At 48.3% G+C, this 27,195-nt stretch overlaps 1 protein-coding gene across 4 annotated transcripts; it reads left to right on the forward strand.

Annotated features, from left to right (window-relative positions):
- Positions 1-25,452, forward strand: C13H17orf100 (chromosome 13 C17orf100 homolog). Of its 4 annotated transcripts, XM_070482525.1 has the most exons (4): positions 1-777; positions 4,794-4,922; positions 12,431-12,908; positions 17,037-18,147. In XM_070482525.1, exon 1 carries the CDS (start codon positions 93-95, stop codon positions 465-467), a length of 375 nt encoding a protein of 124 aa, XP_070338626.1. In that variant the 5' UTR covers positions 1-92; the 3' UTR covers positions 468-777; positions 4,794-4,922; positions 12,431-12,908; positions 17,037-18,147. The 4 variants fall into 4 exon arrangements, with proteins under 4 accessions (XP_070338626.1, XP_070338627.1, XP_070338628.1 ...); XM_070482526.1 differs by lacking the exons at positions 12,431-12,908; positions 17,037-18,147 and adding an exon at positions 22,739-25,452; XM_070482527.1 differs by lacking the exon at positions 12,431-12,908 and having other exon boundaries at positions 17,037-18,142.
- Positions 25,453-27,195: the final 1,743 nt, after the last annotated feature.

Consider the following 27,195-nt stretch of genomic DNA (forward strand, 5'->3'; position numbering starts at 1 on the left):
TCCTTACCCTGTGACGTAACCCAAAGGCGTGACTGTCGGGGACTGCTGGGCTGCGGGGCCTCACGCCTCGTTGTCCCCGTTACACTCGAAGAATGTCCTCACCCCTTCGGGGGAAGCCCCCGTCGCCCCGGGTGGAGAGCGTCCACTGCCGGGAGACGTCGACGGTGCGCGTGGAGACCTCGTCCCACCGCGTGGAGACGTCCTCCCGGCAGGTGCGGACCTCCTCCTGGCAGGCGGAGACCTCCGAGCGCCGCTGCGAGCGGCCCGCCCCCTCCTCTGGGAAGCGGCTCCCCCGCGTCCTCGAGGTATCCTCGCAGCACGTGGAGACCTCCTCGCAGCGCACTGAAACGTCCTCCCGCCACGTACAGTCCTCGTCCCTGCGGGTGGAGACGGCTCTGCACCGCGTGGAGAGCCCGCCCCGGCGGGACAGGTCGGCAGCCCGCCAGAATGTAAAAATGGCCCGATGAATCGCTTCCCAAAAGCCAGGCAAGGGCCATGGCCCGGAGCCAGGGCAGAGCTGCCTCCAGTTTGCGGCCAGCGGGCTGCCAGGTGGACCAATCACCTTTGGCTTCATGGAAACAGCCCATAAATCAATGTAAGAGAGAGCCAAGCTGCGGTTTCGGGACTCAGCCAGCTCTTATTGACCGTGCGGCACCTTGGACCACACTGCCTTTGACCCAGTGATTTAACTTGAAGCCAACACAAAACATTTTGAGGCCCACGATACTGGATAAATTGAACTGACAGATAAGGAGGCTGTTTGAAGCTCTGAGCCAGGTGAGTTTTGAATTCATAGTCCCTGAATGATGCTCACTGCCTCAAACTTAGGGACCGAGAGCGAACTGCAGTTGTGACCAGGGGAGCAGTTATATGCCTGCTGAAAGTCTCAGGGGCAAGGAACAGACTTTCACTCATTCATTCATTGGCCTTTGTTTATATTTCAATATTGAGGTTATTTTCTTTTGCTAAGCCCTTGAACATGGTACCCCCGCCCAGACACTTTCTAACATAGGCCAAATGTAGTTGAAGATGAAAATTGAAGGTAGACTAAACATCACCCACCAAGCATTATCTTAGAAGGGAAACCTGACCTGCGGTTTGAGGAGGTGGAGGGAAGGAGCATTGAGTGCCTGTGCTGGGCCAGGTGTTATTCTAGCGCTTGGGCTATAGCAGTGAACAAGGTGCGAGACAGGGTCCTGGCTCTCAAGGAGCTTGTGCTCTGATGAAGAGATAGAGCGCAAATGACAAAACAAGACAATTTGCTGTTGTGATTAGCACGATGAAGGAATAAATGGGCAGTGTGAGAGAGAATGGAGGTAAGGGGGTTCTTTAGATAGGATGGGCAGGGAAGGCCTTGCTGGTTAGGTACCATTTGGTCTGAGATTTGTATGGATGAGCAGTGAGCCATGCAAAGGTGTGAGGAGAGTGCATTCTAGGCAGGTGCCAAGGGGGGATGGGAGCAAGCTTGGAATGTTCAAGGAACAGAAAGACCAGGGTGGCTAGAGCTTAGTGAGGGAGAGGGTGGTGTGGAAGGGAGGGTGTTAGAGAAGTAGGCGGGGCCCAATTCATGGGGGTTTTGTAAGCCACAGTAAGGAATGTGGGTTTTATTCTAAGGTCGGTGGGAAGATGTTGGAGGGTTTTCAGCAGGGGAGCGACATGATGCAATTTACATTTTTAAAATATCTTGGCTTCTGAGTGTAGGATATAGGATAGTAGGTCTTGACCAGAGATGATTTTGTCCCCCAGGGGACATTTGGGAATGTGTAGAGACATTTTTGTTTGTCACAATTTGAGGTGGGGGGGTGCTACTGGCATCTAGTGGGTGGAGACCAGGGATGCTGTTAAACATCCCACAATGTACAAGACAGCCTCCTCCCCCAAACAAGGGGAACTAAGTTGAACTAAGTCCAAAATGTCAACAATGTGAGGTTGAGAGACCTTGATGTAGGGGACAAGAGAGGAAATGGGAACTAGTTAGGAACTAATGCCATGGTCCAGTAAGAGATGACGGTGGTCGTACTAGGGTGGCAGAAGTGGAATTGGAGAAAAGAGGGCGGATTAGGGATGTGTTTTGGAGACGGCTGACATGACTGATGGATGTGGAAGGTGAGGGAAAGAGGCATAGAAGAATCAAGGATGACTTGTGAGTTCTGACTTGAGCAGGTGGGTGTATGGTGGTGCCATTTACTGGGATGAGAAATACTAGGGAAAGGTCAGGTTTAGGAGGGGAAATCAGTTCAGTTTTGGCTGTGTTGAGTTCGAGATGCCTATAAAATACCCAAGTGGAGACACGGAGTGGCAGTTGGATGCAGTAGGCTGGCTACCATGAGAGAGGTGAGGATTAAAAATATAAAATGTGGGGCCATCACTACGTGGGTGGTGTTTAAAGCTGTGGTATGAGTGACTATCCTCTGCCAGTCTGTCTCGCTCATTTATGCTGCATGAATGAATTTGGGAATTTGTTCTTAAGGGAACACCAGCTGGCTAAACGCCTCCTCTCTCTCTTTCGCCCCCACAGGGCCTGCATTGACCTACCTAATTTTTCCTTGCCTGGAGTCCTTTGGCAGCCACCAATAAGGGAGAAAGTTTGCACCAAAATGCTTTAGCAAACATGACTTTCACAGGCAACATTACACTGCTCCTAGGAAAAAGGTCTTGAAACAAAGGTTCAAAAGTTCATGTTTTTTCAGGGTTTTTTGGGGGGGTGTGCATGAATATTAATGTGTGGCCCTAGTCCAAGACTTTCATGAGATGGCTGAAGAACTACTGAATTATCTGAAAGAGTGGTTCTCAACTAGGGGCAATTTTGCCCCACAGGTAACACTGGGCAATGTCTGGAGATGTTTTTGTCACGACTGTGAGGGTTGGATGCTACTGGCATCTAATGGGTAGAGGCCAGGGGTGCCAGTAAACATCCTTCAATGCACAGGCCATCCCCACACCCCACCTCCAACAACAAAGAAGCACTTGGCCCAAAACGTCAATGGTATCAAGGTTGAAAAACCCTGAAGATTCTAGCAGCTTAGAAAGTTAGAGTGTGGTCCGTTGGGGGAAGCACCCCACTTCGTGGCAGGATTTGCTATGGGAGAGGGTTAGAGGTAGTGACCTCGGTCAAATGTCAGGGCAGGAGCTCGGTTGCTTTTTGAGGAGACCTTACGTTCCTGCTTTCAATAACTTATGTGATATTTGTCCCAAGAGAAAAGGCTGTCCATGGATCAGGTGTGAACGACCTTGATTCTGAGCGACTCACTGTGGGGTAGAGTACTCGCTCTTGCCAGCACTGTGCTGAGACATTCCCCGAGTTCCTTCATTTACTTACAGCCCCATGCGCTGGGCCGCCCAGTAGAATAGGGGCGCAGGCCGGGGGAATGTTACACAGCCCCAGAGGGTACCCAAATGCTTCTGCCTCAGAAAACTGCTCCTATAAACTAATAATCAGACTTTGGAACTTTAGTCTTTGGTGAACTCACTGATTTTTTTTTAAGTTGACAGACCGTGTGCATTACATACACACACTCTTAATCCGTTTTTTTTTAATGAACAAAGTAGTTACTTTTCTTTAACAACGTTCCTTATTAATGTTTTTTATTACAAAAATGGTATGTGCTTAATGTAACAAATGAAATTCAAGGATGTGTAAAGAAAAATTGAGTAGTTTGTCATCATTCCTTTCCATTTCCATCCTCTGGAAATAATTAATGTCAGCAAACTGGTACATGTCCTTCCAGACCTTTCTGCATTAACTGCTTCTGTCCCCTTCTCAGTAGTACCCACAGGACTGGTTGGAAGGTTATTGTGAAAAAGCCAAAGACTTGGTTACTAGATGATTGGGTCTCTTGGAAAGATAGAAGATTCTGGTAGCTTCTTTCCTTTTGTTATACGTGTTTAATAAGAAGGGTTTTACCTAGGTTTCTTCCAATTTTCTTTATCCATGTTCCAAAGCTAAAATCCAAAGAACAAGAAAGTGTCCAAAAAGACAAGAGACACGAAGAAAAAGGATGCAACAAGATATTTGTCATATATACTGTTTTATACGTCAGATTCCACAACTTTAAAATGACCCTGTATGTTGAAGAAACATGTCATAATTTTTAATGTACCTGCTGCATATTATAAGAGTGTGCTACCCATGCTGTGTGTCATCATCCTCCCCACATTGTCCACTCTTGGAAGCTCCAAAGGAGCATGGGTGCTTTTGTATCTGCGACATGGTACAGAATGCTTGGCCCAATATGTGTCCAATAAAGAGCTAAGAGCCATGCTGACCCTCCATTTCTGGCCAAGAAAGCCTTCAGTGGCTCCATCTACGAAGCCCTTGGATTTATTGAGCTCGGTACTAGCTGTGACTTGCCTTCAGTTGTTGCCAACCAGGTTAGTTTGAAAAACTAAATAAGTACAAGTCAGCACCTGTCATTCTCCTCACAATCCATTCACTTATGTATAAGCTGAGAGCAGCTTAGAAAAGCCAGCATATATATTTGCTGTCAGTCATGTTGAAAACACTTGAAATGAAAGAATGCTGTTAATAGGATACTCTTTCTCCAGATCACGCAAGCCACGGCAAGAATCAAGAGCCCAACCAGCGAGTCACGTGGCTCAAGTCCTCTTCTGGATCTCCCAGGATTCCAGTTCTTTCATTCTTGCTGTTGCTTCCATCCCAAAATGGCTAGTACGAGTACCAAGCCCCGGGTACTTGACCCAGACTCCAGGGGGTTCCTCATCTTTTATGGGTTCCACATGCTGTTAGGCTGGAGAAAGAGTTCACTATTTAAAAACTTTTTTTTTCAAAACAGTTGATCTTCATGGTACACATGGAAAAACTGAAGTCCATAGAAGCCGAAAGTAATTTGACCAGGAGCGAAGGTTCTTGCAATCACTATTCACTGCCTCCCAGGATGGTTTCTTTTGATAGCCAAATAAAGGTGGGTATAGTGTCCTTAAGTTTAATTTACGGTGAGCATAGTAGATAATACTGAAAATAGAAAAGGAAGAAAGACAAAAGTAACATTTGTGTGGAATCCTACAGAGCACTCTCATTTCTGTGAGACTCGGAAAACACATTGTTACTGTGGAAGCTCGTTATTAGGTGCATAGACATTTAGCCTCATCATGTCTTTTTGATAAATTGGCCCCTTTATCGCTGTGAAATGACCTTCTTTATCCCTGGTGGTATTATTTGCTCTGAAATCGTATTTTATATTAATATAACTGCTCCAGCTTTCTTTTGGTTATTGTTAGGATGGTGCATCCTTTTGCACCCTTATACTTTCAACCTATTTGTGTCTTCATGTTTGTTTGGGTTTTTTTAAAGATTTTATTTTTTCTTTTTCTCCCCAAAGCCCCCCGACACACAGCTGTGTATTTTAGTTGTGGGTGCCTCCAGTTGCGGCATGTGGCATGCTGCCTCATCGTGGCCTGATGAGCGGTGCCATGTCCGCGCCCAGGATCCAAACCGGCGAAACCTTGGGCCGCCACAGTGGGGCGTGCGAACTTAACCACTCGGCCACGGGGCCGGCCCCATCTTCATGTTTAAAGTGGATTTGTTATGAGTATTATATAGTTGGATCTTATTTTTTTTTTAACCCGCCTAATAATTTCTGACTTTTAATTGGGATGTGTAGACAATTTATATTTTCTATAATTATTGATATGGTTGGATTTAAATCTACCATCTAGCTGTTTGTTTTCTATTTGTTGCCTCCGGTCTTTGTTCTCTTTTCTTCCTTTTTTCTTTTAGATTAATTTAGTATTTTTAATTATTCCATTTTATCTCCTTTGTTAGCTTATTTACTATGTTTTATTTTAGTGGTTTCATTAGGGCTTATTTTTAACTTATCGTATTCTACCTTCACCTGATATTATACTACTTGACAATGTAGTATAAGAACATTACAAGAGTATGCTTTCATTTTTCCTGCCTTTTTGCTATTATTGTTATACATTTTATTTATACATATGTTATAAACCCCACATTACATTGTTGGCATATTTGCTTTAAACAGTTGATCATCTTTTAAAGAAATTTGAATGTTTTTTAAAAGCTCTTTATAGTTACTCACATAATTAGCACTTTTGGTGCTCTTCATTGCTTCGTGTAGATCCAGATTTCCATCTGGTAGCATTTTCCTTCTACTTAAAGGACTTTCTCAATCATTTTTTCCAGCACAGGTTTGCTCATGATGAATTCTTTCAGTTTTTGTCCAATAAAGTCTTGATTTTGCCCCCATCTTTGAAATATATTTTTTCTAGGTAAAGAATTCTTATTTTCTTTTTCGTCTAGTACTTTAAAAGTGTTATTTCACTGCCTTCTGACTTGCATTATTTCCAACAAGAAATCTACTCTGTGCTAATCTTTGTTCCTCTGTACAAAGGCATCTCTGTGACTTCTTTTAATATCTTCTTTTTATCATTAGTTTTAAGCAGTTAGATTATCATGTGCCTTTGTCTAGTTTTCTTCATATTTCTTGTACCTGGGGTTCATTGTGGTTTTCAGATCTCTGGTTTTATAGTTTTGATCAAGTTTGGAAAATTTTTGGCTCTTATTCCTTGATGTGTTTCTTCTGCTACGCTATCCTCATGGATTCCGGTTTAAGATGTGTTAGACCACTCACTTGATGCTGCCCCACAGCTCACTGATTTTTTTTTTTTTAGTCTTTTTTCTCTGTATTTCACTGGATAGTTTCTATTACTACGTCTTCAAGTTCATTTATCTTTTTATCTGCAATGTTTAATCTGTCATAAATACCATCCAGTGTGTTTTTTAATCTCAGTCATCTCTAGTAGTTTAATTTAGGTCTTTTTCATATGTTCCATATATAAAGAAATTCTTCCGTATATTCTTTTTTATATCTGTCTAACATGTCCAACCTTTTCTCTGGTTTCTTGAACATGTGCAACGTAGTTATAATAATTATTTTAATGCTTTTGTCTACTAATTGTATCTTCTGTGTTATTTCTGAGTAGGTTTCCGTTGATTGATGTTCTTTTCTTGTTATGGGTTGTATTTTCCTGCTTCTTTGCATTTCTGGTAATTTTTGTTTACATGCCAGACCTTCTGAATTTTACCTTGTTGAGTGTTGGATATTTTTCTATTCTTTTAAATATTCTTGAGCTTTGTTCTAGAACTCCATTAAGCTTCTTGGAAACAATTTTATCCTTTTCAAGTCTTGCTTTTAATCTTTGTTCAGTGGGTCCAGAGTAGTGTTAAATCAAGGGCTGATTTTTTTCCCACTACTGAGGCAAAACCTTCTGGGCATCCTCTCAGTGACGAGGTTTCCCACCCTGGCCGGTGGAAATAGGCCCAGTTCTCAGCTCTCTGAGCTTTGGGGTTGATACCCTTTCCTTCCAGGTGTTTCTTTTCCTGCCCTCATGTGCATGTGATGATCAGTACTCAGCTCAGAACTCAGGGGAACCTCTGCTGCCTCCAGTTGTCTCTGTGCCGCTCTCTTATTTTCCATACACTGCCCTGTAAATTACAGCGGCCTTAAACTCTCCAGACTCCGAGCTCTGTTTTCTCAGCTCGGGGAGACTGCTGGGCTCTGCCAGGCCTCCTTCCTACTGCAGCCTCAAGCTTTGTCCGGGCAGTAAGCTGGGGCAGTTGTAAGGCTCACCTCTGTCTGTGTTTTTAGTTATCTCAGACAGAAGGGTAAAGCCTATACCTGTTACTTCACCCTGTCAGGAAGGCGCCTCATTATTTAATATGTGTTGTTGGCGGGGCTGGCCCCGTGGCCGAGTGGTTAAGTTCGCGCACTCCGCTGCAGGCATCCCAGTGTTTTGTTGGTTCGAATCCTGGGCGCGGACGTGGCACTGCTCATCAATCCACGCTGAGGCAGCGTCCCATATGCCACAACTAGAAGGACCCACAACGAAGAATATACAACTATGTACCGGGGGGCTTTGGGGAGAATAAGGAAAAAATATAATAATAATATGTTTTGCTGGAGATTAACTTTACAGTTTAGTCTTAGGTAGCGGAATATTCAGATGGGACTGTGACTGAACGTATGGAGTAACTATCACACCCAGAGGTGGACAGTGTAACTGTCTCCCAGTGAGGGATGCAATGACTTTTGGGACTTTGTGTCCTTTTTCAGGGGAGGGGGTAATAGCATCTTTCTTTCTATGAAGAATAGTTGCATTGTGTTAGATGGAAACCACTTTTTTTCTTTTGGTATGGAAGTTCGTTAGCCAACACGATAGGCTGTGGCAGTTATATTTTTTTATCCCTTGACTCCGAATCCCCTTCTGTGTTCCACTTTGTGGCTGAGGCTGACTCCACAGACCACGTTTCCGCTTTGCCACCTGGCCCCATGTTGCACTCTGCCAATAAGGGGCACTAGAGGAGGCCTTCGAGGCTAGATGACGGGGCGCCTCTCCCTGCCTGTTTTCTTGGGCTCCCTGCCTCCTTGTGGTTCCTATGAGCATCGCACCAGGAACACTTCATCCTGACAGTAGCAGCGCCTTCTCTTAGCAGCCGCTGAATCTACTTTGCAATTTTCTGATGTTTGAAGAACTAGCTTTATTGCACCCCGCTTCAGAACACCAGTAACAGCCGGCTAGCACTCCTCAGAGATCTGAGTTTCAGCTCTAATTACTTTTTCCAGTTTCAAAAGACAGTTACTCAACTCCTGCCAGGTGCCAGGTACTCAGGGAAGGTAAGCACTCTGTGGCCTTTATCTTACCTGGTTTCCTTCTTTGTTTTCATTTCGTAATAGCAGCAATGTGATTTTGTCTTAATAGGCGGACCCACTGGGAGTGCTATCCCAATGGTTTTTAAGCTTCTGGTCGAAACCATTACAGTCTGGTGAAATGCGTTTAGTGGGTCACAATCAGCATTGTTTTAATGGAATAGAATAGAACAAAAAGTATCAGATTGTATCACACTGTTAAGGAAGAAAAGAAAGAAAGAAAAAGAAAAGGAAGGAAGGAAAGAGGAGAGGGGGAGGGGGAGGGAAGATGAGGAAAGAAAAGCCCAATTTAGTTATAACCCGGTGTCAAAGTTATTACAATCTTGTGGCAATTCTACCTGGCCAATTCAACAAGTACCTATTGGTAAGGACATTTCATAGGAAAAGAGATGATTAGATAATCAGTGTTAGACTGGATACAAGAAAAAAAGTTTTGGTTAAGGATTATTAAATTTGTTGAAAGACGCTTAAAGGCTGCTGGATCCCTCCAGAGGTTAACGTTAGCCGAGTGCGTAGGACGGCTGCTCAGAAGAGGTCTTAGTCCCACTGAAATTCCTGAAAATTGCTTAAGCATTTTATCAGAAATATTATTGATTCTCAAGATGAGATTTGTGGATTATATTCCCAAAATGTCCCTGACCCAGCCCAAGTATGGTACAATGTTTTTCTTTTACAGTATGAAGGTGTGTTTCATGAAACTGTGTGTTTCGGTACGTGTGTACTATATCTTGACGTAAATGTTATTTTTTGCCTGCCTTTCACCACTGTCAAAGAGGTTTGAGAAACACTGTGCTGTTCTTTGGAGCTGAGGCCTGAGCAGGGCCTCGGGGTCCTGGGGTCTCTGGACCTGCGCTGGTCTGTGGGAAGCCCCCGTCTTTGCAGACACTGGGGAGGCTCCCCTAGAGGCCGTCACACACTCTCACGCGTGTCTGTTAGACTCAGGGCTGCTCAGAGCTTCACCCTCCCAGGACAGATCTGCGTTCTCCCTGCTAATGAGACTTCATTTGCAAAAGGGTCCTGATACTAAAATAAAATCTTTGAAAATTAGCAATCTAGTCTAATCCCTTTGTTTTACTGAATGAGGAAAACGAGGCCCAGAGAGAGAGCACCTTGCCAGTCACACAGCATTTGGCCCACCTGCAATGGCTCTGCCCACACCAGTCTGCCAGAAGAGCAAAGATTTCGCCACTGGAAACTCATGCATTTAGTTATCAGTGACCTGTCCACATTCCCCTTCAAAGATGCCAGGAGACAGGGCTTACGTAATTAAGTTGCTCTTTTGTGTGTCTTCTTTGATCAAATTTGTTTACCAAGATCCAGGGCCGCTTCATCCATTAGGCATGATGGGCTATAACCCTAGGGGCCGTGAACTTTGTCAGGGCCAAAAAAAGGGTTGAGGCATTAAAAATTCATTGGCTTGGGCCCGCCTGGTGGTGTAGTGGTTAAGTTCACACCCTCCACTTTGGTGGCCCAGGGTTCGCAGGTTCGGATCCTGGACATGGACCCACACACCACTCATTAGGCCATACTGTGGTGGCATCACATATACAAAATAGAGGAAGATTGGCAGAGATGTTAATGCCAGGCCAATCTTCTTCAAGCAAAGAGAGGAAGATTGGCAATAGATGTTAGTTAGCTCAGGGCCAATCTTCCTCACTAAAAAAAAATAATAATTCATTGGCTTCAAAGTATAAAAAGAAAACAACAAAATTGAAATTAATAAGTGCCAACGTGGACAAATTGTAATATGCATGATATGATATAGATCAGGACCTCCAAAAATAAGGATGTCTAAGACCTAGGAAAGTCTTAAAATGGCTCTACTAAGGTAACTATAAACTGATGTCTGGGCTCTGGTGAGATAATAGAGTGCCTCTCTCCAAAAGCGCTAAGACTGATACATTTAGCACAGCATTTGGTCAGAGGCAACCTGGAGGTGAGTTTCTTTGGTTTTCTTTCTCCTGTCCTGTGACCAGACAGCACGTTTCTTCCTGCTGACTGAGAACTAGATCTCAGATAAGTGAATTCAGCTCCCTGGGCCTCGCTGCCCGCTGTGACATGAGGTGTTTAGAGTAATCTCTCTATCTGCGGCTCCCAAAGTGAGGAATGCAGACAGTGCTGGTGTGCAAGATGATTGTAGGAGGTGTGGAAACATTTTTTACTCTGATAGTAAAATATTTGTTTCAGTGGGTATTGGGAAAAAATACAACTAGCCCTTCAACTTATTTCATCAATATTTTACTTAGGCTGTAGTGGGCATTTAAAAATGTTTAAGTGAGTTGATTTAGAAAAGAATAATCTAATTGCATACATACTTGGCCTTGCGTGTGGCCGAAGGTTTGAAGGTGCTATGTGCACACCGACTGAACTAGGGCATGGATTTAGTCCATAGTGAGTGTGTTGTGAACTCCAGGAGAAAACCTGGGGCTGTGACGTCAATTTAGTGGATTGTAATTAGCATTTTTCTTATTAACGAAATGAAAATAGAAAAATATAGAATATATCAGAGCGTTCACACATAGTAAAGGTAGGATTTGGTTTGTGAAACGTTTGTGTACTGTCAGTGTAAAATATGTTAATATTGGGAGTCACTGTCAAAAAAGTCAGAGAAAAGGGCCTATCTGAGGTCTCTTCCCACCATAATGTTCCCTCTGAGTCCGTGACCATCTTTAAGTTGGTGCCATGACAGACAGTGGACAGCAGATGTCAGACAGTCCCCACACAGCAGCAAAGGCTGATCCTCAGAGGAGCAGAACCTCAGGGGAGTGCCCAGCAGGACAGAGGACAGAGGCCTGAGGTGACAGTTGTTAACAGAAAGTCCAGCTCCTTTGCCTTCAGGGGTGACTGCTTCTGAGAGAGACCCAGAGCTCCACAGCACCCTGCTCCTCCCTGCAGAGAGTCACTGTCAGGTGGCATTGCGGCAGCCCCTTCCAGTTCTCTGTCCCCAGACTGGATTCTTGTCTCTGAACTTTCCAAACACCCTGGGGATGCTTCCAGATGTCTAGTTTTTCTCAGACCAAGGTCCTGTGATTCAGGATTGGGCCCTCGCCAGGTTCATCTGGAAAATCAAAGCATCTTCATGTGACACGCCCATATTGATGTAGGGAGAACTCTCGGGTTTCACGTGCCCTTCTGAAAGAGCTTTGACATCTAAGAGCAGTGAGCGCACATGGAGCACTCGCCGTCCCCCAGGCACTGTTGGAATCCCCTAGATGTGCCAGCTCATGCATTCCTCACCCCTGGATGAGGTTGGGCAGGACGCAGGCTCATAGAGAGGTGAAGTGTCTCACCCAGGGTCACCAGCTGGCAGGAGCGGAGCCAATTTGCAAACCCAGGCTGGCTCCAGAGCTTGTGCTTGTAACCCCTGGCTTCTGCTGGCACAAGGGGAGTAGATATCTGTTCCCCTCTGTGTTGTGTCTATTTCAGAGGATAGTGAGGGGCGCAGTGTAATTGAAGCTGCATACCTGAGGGTTACTGTAAATATCCAGTAAGATTACCTTTCGACCTTGTTATGAAAAAAGTTAATCTTGTCAGTTTGCTCTTTTCTTATTTAAAGTAAGGGTGACTCAAGGGTCACAAGAATTTATGAGCTTGTTTTAGAGAAGAAAGAAAATGCTCAAGGATCATGTGCCCAGAAGTCAGATTGCCCAGGGGCTTATCAGGAGTGAAAGAAACACGTTTCTCTGAAACTCCTGCTGCCAAGACACTTAGCTCTATAAAACTCCTGCTCTCTTCTTGTTAAGGTGGATTTGAAAGAACCTATCCTCCCATCTTCTCATTTTGGCCAATTCGAATAAACCTTTCTCCATTGCCAAGCACCAGTGTCTCAGTGATTGGCTTACTGCACATCAGACACAGGAACTTGAGATTAAGAGGTTCAGTATCATGTTCAGGAGAAATCCTAGAGGCCATCTGAGGAGCAGGGGACATTCAAGCCTGAGGAAGGAAGACAAGGTGAGCAGCTCTCCTACTATTTGAAGGAAGAGGAAGCCTCCAGAGCAGAGCTAGAAATCAAAGGTGAAAAGCTACAAGGAGATGCATCTGGGCTCAAAAGAAGGAAGAATTTTTTAAATGTATTCATTATAAGATCTACAGGCAAACATAAAAAGCCCAGCCCCATTGAAATCCCAGCGCTGTGCCACATCTGTGTCAGATCTCCAAGGACAACTTTTCTAACCGTTGAGCCAGTCCCGTGATGAACTGGGCTGCCTGGCGCACGTGGTAAGCACTGTCTCCCTAAGCACAGATGGGGGGCTAGACAGCCACCTGGGTAGAGATGCCTGTTGGACAGGAGGGCCTGGAAGGTCCCATGAAGCCTGAGGTCTGAGGCTGGCAGGGAGAAGAAAAAGTGGGAGGGCCATGGGGCACCTCTCCTCCTCCTGCTCCCGTGCCTGAGTCAACAAAAATGTTTCATCTCTCCTGTTCCCAAGCTGGACTCACTCTTCCCCCCACCCATAAGCCATGGTTCATCTTATTTTGTTCTCTCCCGGACTTTCAAAGAGCTCTCTGTACTCACGGTTCAAACTTGCCCATCCTACAGGCTTTCTCTACCCTTGCAGCCTCGCCACACCAATCTCCTTTTCAAAGTCTTTTCCTGTGGTTCCTGCTGTCACACCAGTGGGCTCTTCTCGGTCCCCATCCTCCCTGTCCCTCTGTAACATTTGACACTGGGAACCATCCCCTCCTTCTCGGAATTTTCTCCATTGGTTTCCCTGAGTCTAGTCTGGCCCCATCTCCTTTCACTATGTCCTCTCCCCCCATCCCAAACCCCACAGTGTCGGTGGTCCCCAGAATCCTTTCCTCAGCCTTCTTTTCTCACTTTGCACCCCCTACCCCCGCACTCACAGCACCAGCTGTTACCTGAGTGCTAATGTCCCTCCCACCCGGACCTCTCTCAGCACCAGACCTTCCTGACCTGCATCTTGTCCTTGATGGCCTAGATTCATCTTCTGTTCAAAGTGTCCAAAACTGGCCCATCTGCCTCCTGTCGCCGACTCCCCACCATAACTTTGGCCCTCTTCCCACACACCTCCGCCTGCATTTCCTCCATGAATAACGCTGTCTGCCCTGTTGCTGGTAGAAATCTCCATTATCTTTGACTTCTGTCTCACAATTACCACCCCCCATGGAAGTCAGTCCAGGGGATCTATCTGCTCTGTCTCTTGAAATCAGCCCATGGCCATTGCCCTAGTTCCGAGTCCTGTCATCTCTTTAAAGGCCTGGTCTCCTTTCCTCTCTTCTGACCCATCTCTGAAATGCTGCCAGAATTAGGTCTCTAAAACACATTTCACTCTTCCTCTTCCTCAAACGCTGTCAGTGCTTCTGCACATCCCTACACCATGCCTAGCTTGGCCGTCAGTCTCCAGCGTCGTCCACCACCAGATCCCTCTAGGCACTCTGTGCTCCAGCTCTGCCCTGCTTGCACTCACTCCTGAAGAACACACTTTCCGTGGCCTGGTTTCAAGTTATGCTGGGACTGCCACACCACTCCCTGGAGGAACAGGAGGAGGAGAGCCTCGGAATGGGAGTTGGTGAAGCCAAAGAAGCTGCAGGGTCTGGTGTTCGGTGAGGCTGGCACACCAGGTGTGGCTTGTCCATTGTCCTTGTCTGACCCAGCAGGCACTTCTGGATGAAGGTGTGGCGTGTACCAGCCCCCAGTCAAGCACGTTAGTGTCCAGGGCCTGGATCCAGTCCTGAGACCTTTAACTCAAGGCAGGCCTGGCTGACATGTAAGAGATGCCGTAATTCCCTGGAGCCCGGGAGCCAGCGTCATGACCAGGCCCAGCTTCCTACTGCTTCTCTGATCTCATCTCCTGCCACTGCCTCCCATCCCCCCAGCTTCTTTTCCACCTTGCTGGCCTTCATACTAATCCTTAAACATGTCAAGTTTATTCCTGCCTCAGGGCCTTTGAACTTGCCAGATACACTGCCTGGAATGCTCTTCCCCACATTTTGTAATGAGTTGCCTCTTCACATCATTTAGGTGTCAAATGAAATGCTGATTTTATTGATTAAATATCCCCTCCACCTTCTCTACCTTCATCACCCTTATCCTCTAACCCTTATTTTGTGTTTGTCCGTAGCACTTATCACAGTGTGCATTTATTCACTTGTTTATTGTCTGCGTTCCACACTGGAGGGGCAAGGACCTTGACTTGTTTGTCGCTCTATCCCCAAAAGCCTGTAATAGTACCTAGCACAGAGCAGGTGTGCAGTATGTGAGGGATGAACAAACGAATGAATGGATGAGAGGGCAAGATGAATTTCAGGGCCCTCAGCATTGTGGACAGACTGAGACTGCCACTGTGCTCTCTGCATCGCTCTGGGCAGGATTGGCTGGCACTGAGCCAAGGTCCTTGGCAGGCTCCCGGGTGGGGAGCTGGAGGAGGCCTCGGTGGACTCTCAGTCTCACCCTGGCCCTCCAGTGTTCCTGCTGCCAGGTGAAATCCTGCCTGTCCTCAGGGCCGTGCACCATTCCCACCTCCCCGGGGAGCCTTGGCCAGTCCTCCACACATCGCCCTCCACCCCTGAGCCCACTTGTGGGTGTCTCACTCCCCACCACTGCTCCCTCTCTGTACAGCCCCATGTGATTGCTCCTCGAATTATCCTTCGTTGTTTGCTCCTGTCTCTACCATGAGACCGAAAGCACATCAAGGGCAGGGACTGTCATAAAGCCTCTTTGTGCTCAGAATCTGCATGGACCCAATGAACAAGGACACAGGCCTGGTCACTGACTGTTCTCGGCCCCTGTAAGGCAGGGCCTCCCCGGCAGTAGGCAGGGCAGGCACGAGGGGCGTAGCTTCTCCAGGGCATGATTCAGGGCCCGTTTGGAAAGCCAGACAGGCTTTGAATAGAGACAATTGTTTGGTGACATAGGCTCGTTTGTATACTCTGTGGTCTTTTCCCCTTCTCCTCTTCATTCACACGCAATTTACTGTTCCCTCTCCTTGCCAGATTCTGTGGCAGCCACTGGGAGCCAGGGGACGATTCAAGTTCAGAATCAGGTCTGTGCCTGCTGCAGGGGCAGGCCAGGAGGGCCAACCCCACAATTCCTCCTTCCTTTGCCCTCAGTCTGTTATAAATTGCCTTCACCCCATGATGGTCCAGCTGGGAGTCCAGATTTCAGCTGGCTTAAACCGACTGCTGTGCTTGCAAATAGCAGGACGCTTCAGAACCTGCAAAATCACTTTATCCCTTTTCTTAAATGAGGACCCAACCCCACCATATCTGCTTTGGTTGGGCTCCCTGAGGTGTGACATTGGAGTGACTCAGCAGGCATCACCCAGACTCCCTGGGGCCACCAGAGTGAGTGGTGAGGTGGGCAGGCTTAGCTGAGACTGTCTCCCCAGCAGTCTGAGGTCTGTGGATTAGGCTTCATGGTTAGAGAGCTCCAGACAGGGAGCCGCAGGGAAGGCCCCTTGGGAAGACAGGAGTGTCTGTCTGGCCAGCCCAGGAGTCAAGGACCACCTTTCACTAGCAGGGGTGGGGCCGGCCGAGCATCCAGGTGGCTCTTTTATGTAATTATTAACTTTCACTTACAGATGGTTTTATTTTCTGCTTATTTGTTCATATCATAAGGATCCTTAAGTGTTATTATATAGTCTTCATATTTCCTATTTTTAAAAATATTCACAGCGGCTGTACTATAGCATATTGGACATAATGGATAGCACTGGACTCATCATGTTTTATGTACAAACCTGTTATTTTTTTGTTGAATTATTTCCTTGCAACACATTCCCAGTAGTGGAATTACCACATAAACAGGGACGAACACTTTAATAGCTCTGGAGCTGTGTTGCCCAATTTCTTCCCTAGAAGGCAGTGCTAATTTACAGGGCCCTGGCAGTGTGTTTAAGCTGGTTTGCGCACAGCCTCCACAGCACGGGATGTTATTTTGTTAATGTGTGCTAATTTAGTAGGTGTAAAATGGCACGTCAGGCGCTCCACGGTGCCTCTCCCTGTTACAGCGAGGATGAGCGTGTTGTAGGTGCTGGTCCACTCTTTGTAGTCCCCTCTTGGTGATGGTCCCCCTGCCGCCTCTCAGGCACTGTGTCTGGGTCTGTCTCTCTCCACTTGTCCGCCCCTCGCTGACTGTGCGTCGTCCTTGCGCTCTCTCTCTAATCCTGTCTGTCTGTCTCAGTCTCTCAGCTTCTGAATCCTGTCTTTCTCTGGTTTCTAAGTGGGCAGGCACATGGCTGGGTCATGGAGGCCCTGGGCAAGCCCTGACAAGCTGCCAGGTAAACCGGACGCTTGGGCCATTGGCCTGTAAGGCCTCCCTCCCTGCTGGACTCAGATAGGGCCCTTCCTTCCACCAGGGACTCATCAAGAACCCTTTCATCTCTGCAGGTGGCCTCATCTGGGCTGACCTCCTGAAAAATGGCTGGGAGTGACCAGGCTGTCCCTCAGTGACCCCCTCCAATGAAGCGTTCCAGGCTCTCCACCCTCAGGGCAACCCACTAGATGGGCCTGCATGTCCTGGCATTTGGGGACGTGTGGTCTGACAGAGCCAGTGAGTGGGGTCCCCACATCCAGATGTGTGGACAGCAGCAAGGCCCACAGTGGTGACAACCCAGAGGCCTGTCTTCCTGCTCCAACGAGCCCCTGCCTGAAGTGTCAGAAAGAGCTCACCTCTCAGGTGGAAAACTCAGCACCAGATGGGTGGGGGGCCCCCAGTGCTCCGACAGAGCGGGGCTGGGGCACTGCCCACTTCAGGGGCACTGAGGGTGCTCGGGCACTTGGGAAGATTTCAGAAAGGCTTTCGGAAGGCAGCTCAAGGGGAGTCTGTGCAGATGCACTTGGTGAACCTGTGGTTGGCGGATTGCTGACTCCAGGCACTGGACCTGTTGCTGCTTGATGCTGAGACAGGCGGGACGGAGAGCTTGGGTTTCTGCAGTCACCTCTCAGACCCGGGGATGGTCTCAGCGCATAGAAGTCAGAGAGCGTTAAAAGTCAGACAGGAGCTCAGACATCAAGTTCCACCCTCTCATTTTATTTAACATTTTTAACACTCAGCTCTTTTAAAAAATATTATTAGACAAGTAACACATGCCCATTCTAAAATATTTGGGAAGTACAGAAAACAATAAGGAAGAAAATGCAGCCCTATAAATTTACCAAAGATAGCTGCTGTTTTATTTCCGTCTCACCTTTTTTCCTATGGTCGTACATATTTTTATCATCACTGAGATCATACAGTATATATCATTTTGTATCTGCTTTATTCACTTTGTTAGATTATAAGCATTTTCAACGTAATGAAATATTCTTTTTCAACACTGCACAAGCGTGTTTTGAGTGGACACACAGTAAATACTTTGTTTCCAGTTTTTCAAGAATATGAAAATACACCAAAGTGAACATCTTTTAAATATAAAAAATCTTTGTCCACAATTTGGTTTTTCCCTTTGGTTAGATTCCTACTCATAGAGTATAAATATGTTTTAAGACTTTGTATATCTCTTTCTGTTTTGCTTTCCAAAAGGCCTGACCTAATGCATGCCCACCTCACCACAAACTACACCAAGAAATTTCATTTTAAAAAATATTTACTGATTTGAAAGCCAATAATTCTGTTGCTTCCTTTTAATAGATAAATTGAGACTTGGTGAGGAAAAGGAACCCACCTGGGGTCTCTCCAGGAGGGTGTTGTCTCATTCCATCCTCACAAGAACCTGCAACAGTGGTGGAGGCCCTAACGCACGGGGATGAAGGGACCCGCCCAGACTCGCACTCAGCTCTTGAGACGGGAGCCTGAGTGTGGTCCCCGGGTCAGACCCAAGGCCCTTGTACTTCATCTCTCTTCTACAGCTGCTCTTCCCAGAGAGTGCTGAACGGTGGTTTGGGGCCTAGACGTAAAGAAACTCAGAGTTCGGATTTACCCTGTAGACAGAGGGGCACCATTAATGGGTTCTTCAGCATCAAGACTTGTTCTACAGAGATGTTTCTGGTGGACTGTCTGGGGGAGGCTGGAGACAGGGAGGCTCTGGGGAGATGCGACGTACAGATAATGGGAACGAAGCATGCACGCATGTGGTTTTGGGCTACGGGCCCAGGCAGTCGGGAACATTAGGGGTCTGGGGAGGCCTACTGCAGTGCCCTTTTCACTGGGCAAGGGCCATTTTTATCTGCTACGCGTCAGGCCAAACCTGTGCCAACTGCCAAAGACTCCACCTCAAATGTAGCAAATAAGAGAGAGGACGGTATGGATTACGTTATATTTAAAACCAGCCCACACAATGCCTGTAATTTTTTATTCTGACTCCGTAATTATAGCTCAAGACCAGCCAGATCATAGTTATCCCCACACCGACCTGCTGTTGGGACACATTGAATTAAAGGCTTTGCTGCTCCTCAAGATTCTATTTTGGATGCCCAGCACTGGCAGGTAACGGGCCTTTCACAAGGCCCGCCTTGTTGGAGCCCCTCGCAGGGCAGCCTGCGTGAAAGCCAGGTCAGCGCTGGGCTTTCTCAAAGACCACTGATGCTTGCGAGCAGTTGGGACGCTACAGCTTTGCCCAGCCTGACCCCCAGGCCTGAACCAGGGGCCCCGAGAGCGGAGGGCAGCACCATCCTTGCAACAGGCCAGCCTCCCTTGGTCAGGGCCATCTCAGAGCTTCTGCACTCTGGGAGATTCCTGAATGCTGCTCTCCCTACCACTCTGACCAGGTTCCCAGGGTCAGATAGGCCAAGCCCTGGCTCTTGGGCACAGTTGTCACAGTGAGGCTGGCATTGCCCAAAGGGGCCTAGTTGAGAAAAGGGGAGAAAAAGGAAACCAAAGGAGCCAGACTTACACAGACGGCCCCTGTGACTAACTAGGCCTGGCCAATAAGACCCTCCAGTGGGCTGCGCCCCCTCCCTGTCCTGGGGTCCACCACACCACCTCTCAGCCTCACGAAGACGCACCTGACAGGGCAGGAGCGGGACTGGGTCCCTGCTCACAGACCTGGGGCACCACTGCCCCTTCCTCCATACGGCCTCCCCACACCGGTCCTGCCTCTCTGTAGCCCCGGCAGGGTGATAGCACAGCTCCCACTTACTGATGAACTGCAGGCCTGGGCTTGTGGAGGCCCTTCACATGCCTCATCTCATTTACTCGCATCTCCCCTGCCAAGTAGGTGTGACTAGTGTTCTCATCATTTCCACTTCAGGCATGAGGAATGGAGCTCAGAGAGGTAAAGTGTGGGGCTCAAGGCCACCCAGCTCATAGGGGAAGGAGTGGGAGCTGGAACCCGGTTGTCAGATGCCCCCAAACCACACAGCTTATCCACAGGTGACTGGCCTGAAGCCACCAGTCCTGCTCCTGCCTGCTGCTTGGTGGTCCCCTGCCCCCGGGAAACTCCCTGAACACTTGGGCCCAAGAAAGCCCGACCCCAGTACCTGTCTCTTAGCGCAGTTTCCTGCTGCACACGCTCCCCTTGCCTCCGCCAGGGCCCACAACAGCCAGCCAGCTCCCTGCACAGACCCTTCCTCTCCTGTCCCCACAGAGAATGAATGTTTCCCTCCTCTGACCTCTGATGCATCTTGCACACACTTCTATTTTAACATTTAAGACATTGTTGTCACGATTCACATGACTCTCCTACTAGTTTTCTCAGGGCAGGGCCTGTGTCCTATCTCTTTCTTACGAGTTTGATACCTGGCACATAGTAGGTGCTTACTGTTTGTTGCAAGAAAAAAATGAGTCTGAAGAGCTATTTGTTCTTCAAAACTCTGCTTAGAATAGATCCTGGGAATCCTTTCCTGATTCACACAGACTGAGCTAACCCCATCCCTTCCTATACTATCTGTAGGATTGTACACCCTCAAGGTCAGGGACAAACCTGCTCCTTCCCTGTGACCCCGTCTCTCCGCACAGACCAGGCATCTAGCAGGGGTCGGTAAATGTAGAACTGAATTGCTCTTTGCTTCAGAGGTCCAGCTTAGGAGTACCATGACCTGAACCGGCCAGCTGCCCATGTCACCAGGCTGAAACCACCAGGGACTGGCATGCCAGGGATGTTTGCTGAGGAAGGGAATACTGAAATAAATCCTAGCTTTAAAAAAGGAACACACCCAATAGGTATTCTATTTATATGAAATTCAGCTCCATTTTTAGGTAGCTGTCCTGCCACCTCACCTCCCCAAGGTGGGCCCTGCCCTCCCGCAGGTCCCCTCCACACCCCACCCGGTAATCATGGCCCTACCTGCCCTTATCCCCTCCTGTGTTTGCTCCCTGGGGTTTCCTTCGATTGCAGGGTGTGAGCCTCCAGGCGCCCCAGAGGCCTGTCTTGTACCTGATCTCAGACTCCCTCCCTCCCTCTCTGACCTGCCCTTCCAATCCTAGAGTTCCCAGGAGCAGGCCAGAGTCAGGACCACTGGGCCCATGAGGTGGGGTGGGGTGGAGGAGGGGCAGGGCAGGGAGTCTGTCTGTGACTGGGTGGCCCCTTAACTGAACCAGAGCAGGACAGATGCACGGCTTGGGTACGCAGGAGCCAGGCCCTGCCCCCTAGGCCTCTGTCAAGCCAGCAAGACCCCACTCCCTAGTTCAAAGCATGGGGTCCGAGTGGCGCACAGTGAAAAGAACTGGGCTTTGGAGTCAGGCTCAGGGTCCTGGTCCCGGCTCCGGCATTTAGACAACCCCGTACCTCCCTAACCTCCCCCAGCCTCATCCCCCGCACTGGCCAGACAGACAGGGCTGCTGCACTCGTCTGCCCAGCATCACACCATGCGGCAGGGACAGCACAGGGCGGCCACTCCGGCAGCGGGCCTGTGTGAAACCCAGCAGGTGAGAAATCTGGATGGAGGGCAGCAGCCTGATGCTTCCCGTGTGCTCAGCAAGGCTCGGGCTCCAGGCAGTCCAGCCCTGTTCTGGGAGCCGCCTTCCCTGGTGTCACGGCTCGCCGTCCCCTCCACCAGCTCCCTTGACCCAGAGTCCCACTGGGGCCTGAGGGAGCACCCCACGCTGGCAAGGTTCCTGCTCCTCATGGAGGGCCAACTGAGTGAGGGCTGTCCGGGGACCCCTGACATCCTGGCAGCTCCTTCCAGGCTCTGGCCAGGTTCTAGGAAGAGCGCAGGGCAGGCCTGAGGGGGGCTGGGCCGCCCTCACAGCTCAGCACTCAGGCAGGCACCCAGCTAACCACGGCTGCGGTTTCCAGAGAGCCAGGCCTCTCGCCGCAGGGACAGTAAACTGAGAGGCACTGTAGCTATAAATGTGAAGTGGTGAACCGCGGACACTGCCGCAGCCCCACAGGGGGTGGGAGCCTGCCCCTCCTGCCCCTCCAGGCCCCCGATGCAGGGCTGCCCCACCTGAGTGGGCTCCGCTCTGGGCCCGAGCAGGGCCACTGGGGTCCCCGGTACAGCCGGGCCCTGCTGGGGCGGGCAGGCAGGACACCACACAGCACTTTGTGCGCTGACGGTCAGGGCCGCCGGCCTCGCCTCACAAGCCCCATCTTGTTTTATGGTGACCACCCAAGAGGAGGGAGTCCCCTATTCTTGCTGGAGGTGAGTGCTTCTCGAGGTCTTAGTCCTGTGCTGGGTGGCTGCAGGTTACAGCTGCACACCTGTCAGCAGGCTGCCTCAGACACAGGCACGGTGACCTCGGGCTGGACTCCTGTGGTCCTCACGGGTATCTTCACAGGCAGGCAAAGAGACCCCGGGAGTAGCAGCGGTGGCTGAAAGATAGGAGCAGCCCCCTTCAAATGCCTGCTGCGTGCCCAGCCCAGAGCTCCCTGAACCTTGGAAGGGTTGTGGTGCCCATTTCACAGGTGAGGGGCCACGCCCAGGGAGGAGGGCCCGGAGCGCCACTGGGCCTCGGGTCTCCCCACCTCTCCCACTTCACACCTGGGTGGGAGCGAGTGCGAGGTGGGAGCAGGGGCCCCTTTGGAGGAGTCTGGGGAAGTCAAGAAAGGCCCTCTTTCTCTGTCCTCTCAGAGCCTGCCTAGGAAAGGCCTCTCCTCCAGCACCCTCCTCCACTGGACAGTCTGTCCCCTGGCACAGGCCCCTCCCATCAGGCTAGGGAACTGACCAGGAAAGGAGGGTCACCCTCAGCTTGTCTGTCACCTGCCCCACAGGAGAGCTCAGAGATGAGCCCACACAGTAGGACTGTCCTGAGCAATGTCTCTTCGATGTCCCTTGGCTGGAGCCCCTTCAGGAAGGATGGAGACGGACGTCTAGGAAGAGCCATCAGCCAAGGCAGAGGCCATCCTGGGAGACTGTGAGGAAGAGCTCTGGGCTGCGTGATGGGGAAGAGAGACCACGAGGAGCCTTCAGACAGGACTGCAGGCCTAAGGGTCACCAGCGGGGAAGTCATGGGGGCTTGGCCCCTGCTGGCAGCCCATCGCCACCCTCTGTGAGTCAGGCAGTTTAGCTTCCCAAGTCCACTAATATGAAAGACAAAAACAGACTGGACAAATGTTTACTACAAAAAACATTTGGTGTTTCTTATTTGTGAGAAAATTTAAAACTTTACAAGAGGACATAAAGCTTTGCTATATGGAAAAACATTTTATCGTGCAGGATGAATATTATAAAGATCATTTCTCATCTAACCTAATCTACAAACCTATTCTGATTCATTCATTCATTCAATATTTATTGAGTGCTTACTATGTACCAGTGTGTTCTAGGCACAGGGGAAACAGGAGGGAACAAAGCAGACAAAAATGCCTGCCCTTGTGGGACTTACATTCTTAAAGTTGGTGAGAGACAGACAAACAAAGGACTAAAGAAGTAAGTCACCATGGCCAGCCCCGTGGCCAGGTGGTTAAGTTCACGCGCTTCACTTCAGCGGGCCGGGGTTCACCAGTTCAGATCCTGGGCGCAGACCTACACACGGCTCAGTAAGCCATGCTGTGGCAGTGTCCCACACAGAAGAACTAGAATGACCTACAACTAGAATATACAACTATGTACTGGGGCTTTGGGGAGGGAAAAAAAAAGGAAGATTGGCAACAGATGTTAGCTCAGGGCTAATCTTCCTCACCAAAAAAAATAAATTACATAGTATAGTGGAAGATGAAAAGTGCAATAGACAAAAATCAAGGACAGTATAGAGATTGTGGGGAGGGTGGAGAGTTATAATTTAAAGTAGGCTGAGAAGTAACATCGGAGCAAGATTTAAAGGAGGCAGCGGGGCAAGAGTGCACTTTGTATGCTCTAGGAGCAGCAAGGAGGCCTGTGTAGCCAGAGCAGGATCAGTATTCACTGACACTTGGCATCACCTGAAGATACTTTTCATTGTCACAACTGGGCATAGGGGTGAGGGCTTGCTATTGGCATCGGATGAATAGAAGCCAAGATGCTGCTGAATTTCCCACAGTGCACAGAACAGCTCCCTACAACAAAGAGTTACTTGGTCCCAAGTGCCAGCAGTGCTGAGGTCAAGAAACCCTAGAGAGGGAGGGAGAGTGGTAGGAGAGAGAGCCAGACAGGTAAATGCAAACCAGGGTTTTTTTGGAACTAGAGAAGCTGACTCAGAAATTCTTATGGAAAAATACATGAGAATAGCTAGGGGGAAAAATTAAAAAGAATAGGCAGAGTAACTAGCTTCACTGTATCTTATACTGTAAATATTTCTATGACAAATGACTAATTTCCTTAATATATAAAGAGTTCTTACAGATGAATAAGAAAAGGCCTTTTTAAAAACTCTTGGAAAAAATGGGAGAAAGACAGAGTTTACCAAAAAAAAGATAGACAAATGGATTATAAACACATAAAAAAATGTTAAACATTACTTGCAATTTAAAGAAATGAAAATGAAAATCATGAGATAGCATTTTTCAACTATCAGATTAACAGCAATTGAGAAGTTTGATTATACACAGTGCTGCTAAGGATGTGGGAGAATATGGTCTCATGCACAGTTCTTGAGAGTGCACGGCCCCTTTGGAAAGCAATTTGGCAATATCTGTCCCAGGTTTAAATATACATCCCCTTTTATCTGGCATGCCATTCTAGGAAAGTGTTCTCCTCACATACGTTCACAAAGATGTAAGTACAGACACATTTATTACAGTATTAGCAAAAGACTGCAGAACACCCAAATGCCCTGGACGGGGGGCTTGCTTATTGTATGGTGTATACTTACAAGGGAATCTATGCAGCTTTTAAAAAGACTGCAGCTTGCTGCTAGGCACACATCCACGAGAAATGAAGACATACATCCACAAAAAGACTTGTACAGAGAATTTCACAACAGTTTTATTCGTAATAGCCCCAAACTGGAACAACCCCACTGTCCATGAAAAGAGAATAAACAAATGGTGGCATATCCATACAATGGAACGCTACTTAGCCATGGTAATAAAAGGAGGGAATAGATACACGCAACAGCAGGAAAGAATTTCAAAAGCATTTTGTTGAGCAAAATAAATCAGACACAGAAGCGTCTGTACTGTATGACTCCATTGATATGAAGTTCAACAGGTGACGCTAACCCCTGGTGACAGACGTCAGAACAGGGGCTGCCCAGGGAAGGTGCCAATTACCGGAAGGGGCAGAGAAGTTTCGCGGGGAAGGAAGTGGAAGTGGGCTGTTGCTTACACAGTGTATACAGTTGTCCAGATCATTGAATTGTACACTTAAGATCTGTGTAATTCACTGAATTTAATTTTACCTCTCTTTAAAACCAAAATTAAATGTTGAATGAAAAAAAACTGGTCAAATTTCGTATGTCCTGAAATGGGATAATCTCCAAATAAATTAAGGGGATGGGGTGGAAATAAGGAGAGAAAATGTATATAGTATGCTCCCATATGCAATAAAGAGCATATATATATCTCTTACATAAGCTTGTATATACATAATGTTTCTGGAAGGGTACGTGGGAAACTTGACAGTGGCTGCCTGCCTGGAGAGGGGTGGAGGCCTCAAGGCCTGAAGTGGGAGGGACACGTCTTAAAACTTTTTGCACTATACGGATTTCTTTCACTGTGTTCATGTGAACCGTTTTTAATATAAAAACTAGGTAAAATTTCTTGATAGGGTAATAGGGTGTGCTGAGATTGAATTTGATAGCTGGATGCAAAAAGCTGCTCTCAGGCTGCCGGCAGTGGGCGGCCTGCGTCTCTGAGGGTGGAAGTGGGTGTTTGGACAGGCCGATCAGGGAAGCGCCTGGAAGAGTGCCTGGGGCAGGGAAGTGAGAACCTGAGTCCTGCTCAGGACACCGAGGGAAATAAACTGAATATCCAATTGCAAGGATTTCAGCCTGACATGATAAGCTCTCTGTTGAAAAATGTGAAAACCCATCCCTTGGTGTGGAAGATTTATCTTGAAGGAAGTTTTTTTTTTTTTTTTTTTAATGTGAAAAGAAGCTTCCCTGGTGGGTTGGGAGACAAGGTTTTTAAGAGGCTGTGGGACTGGGGGAGAGAGTACCTGGAAGCAGGAGTTCTGAGCTGAGAATGGGACTGCCAGGAGTAGTTTTCAACCATCCAATCCAGCGTTTGGTCTTTATTTCCATAAAGAAGAACATGCCGTTACCTGAGAATGTTCGTATTGGTTTTGGGAACTGGACTCTCCTAGTGAGCTGATGCCCTGCTTGGATCGGAGCAAGAGTCTCGCTGTCAGTTATTGCTGTCAGGGCGTGAGAGATGGTGAGGAGGAGAGGAGACTTCCCCGTTGCCGGGAGGTGCCCTGCTCCCTGGCCCTGCCACAGCCAGAGGCCCAGGTCTTTCCCTAAGGAAGTTCTCTGCTCCGAGGGACAGGGAAGGACCCAATTCCAGGATGAGAGGATAAGGAACCCCAGGGGCCTGACCTTTGGAAGGCATAGAAGTGACCTTTGTGGAGTCCAGCTAACCTTGGGCCCCAATGTCTGATCCAGATGCTAAGAAGAGAGAACTCAAGGGTCTCGGGTAGAACCTCTTTACAAAATGTAAGAGGCAGAATATCTATGGGGCAAGGTCTGAGAGGGCTTTCAGTAAATGGCTAAGACCCAGACGTGGGCAGGGAGTGGGTCCTGTAATGGACTCCAAGCTGAGACAGCGTGGGGACTGGGGGCAAGGGCTGCATCTGGCCCAAGCAGATGAAGGGTAAGAGGATATATGACTCTGGGAAAAGGCCCTTAGAAATCCTCTAGCTCAGCCTTTCCCTGATGGAAACTGAAGCCCAGAGAGTAGACTGACTTGTTCAGTGTCAGATGTCAGGACCAAGCTCGGTCCATAACTCAGACTGTAGCCTCCCAGTTCACCGGGTCTCCTGGAGAAGGCCTGGCCTTTGAGAAGTGGAGGCAGAAGTGAAGCCCTTGACCAGACACCCACATTCTCTCTTCCTACCTAGGAATGTGTTTCTCCTGAATTCCATGGAAAGGGAGCCACTCAAGTAGCCTGGAGCGAGGGCAGCCCTGTGAAAGGGTCATAATACCAGACCCTGTTCACCACCTACCCAACAGCTCCCCTCCTTTTTTCCTTCCAGAACCCAGACTTTGTAGTGGTTGGAAATCTCTTGATTTCAGAAAACATAGGCCGTTTACCCAAGCCCAAAAAATGAGTCCTAACTGTTATCATGGTATTCCAGTGGTATTCTAAGTCCC

This window comes from Equus asinus, chromosome 13 (assembly GCF_041296235.1).
Source record: "Equus asinus isolate D_3611 breed Donkey chromosome 13, EquAss-T2T_v2, whole genome shotgun sequence".
Taxonomy (NCBI): domain Eukaryota; kingdom Metazoa; phylum Chordata; class Mammalia; order Perissodactyla; family Equidae; genus Equus; species Equus asinus.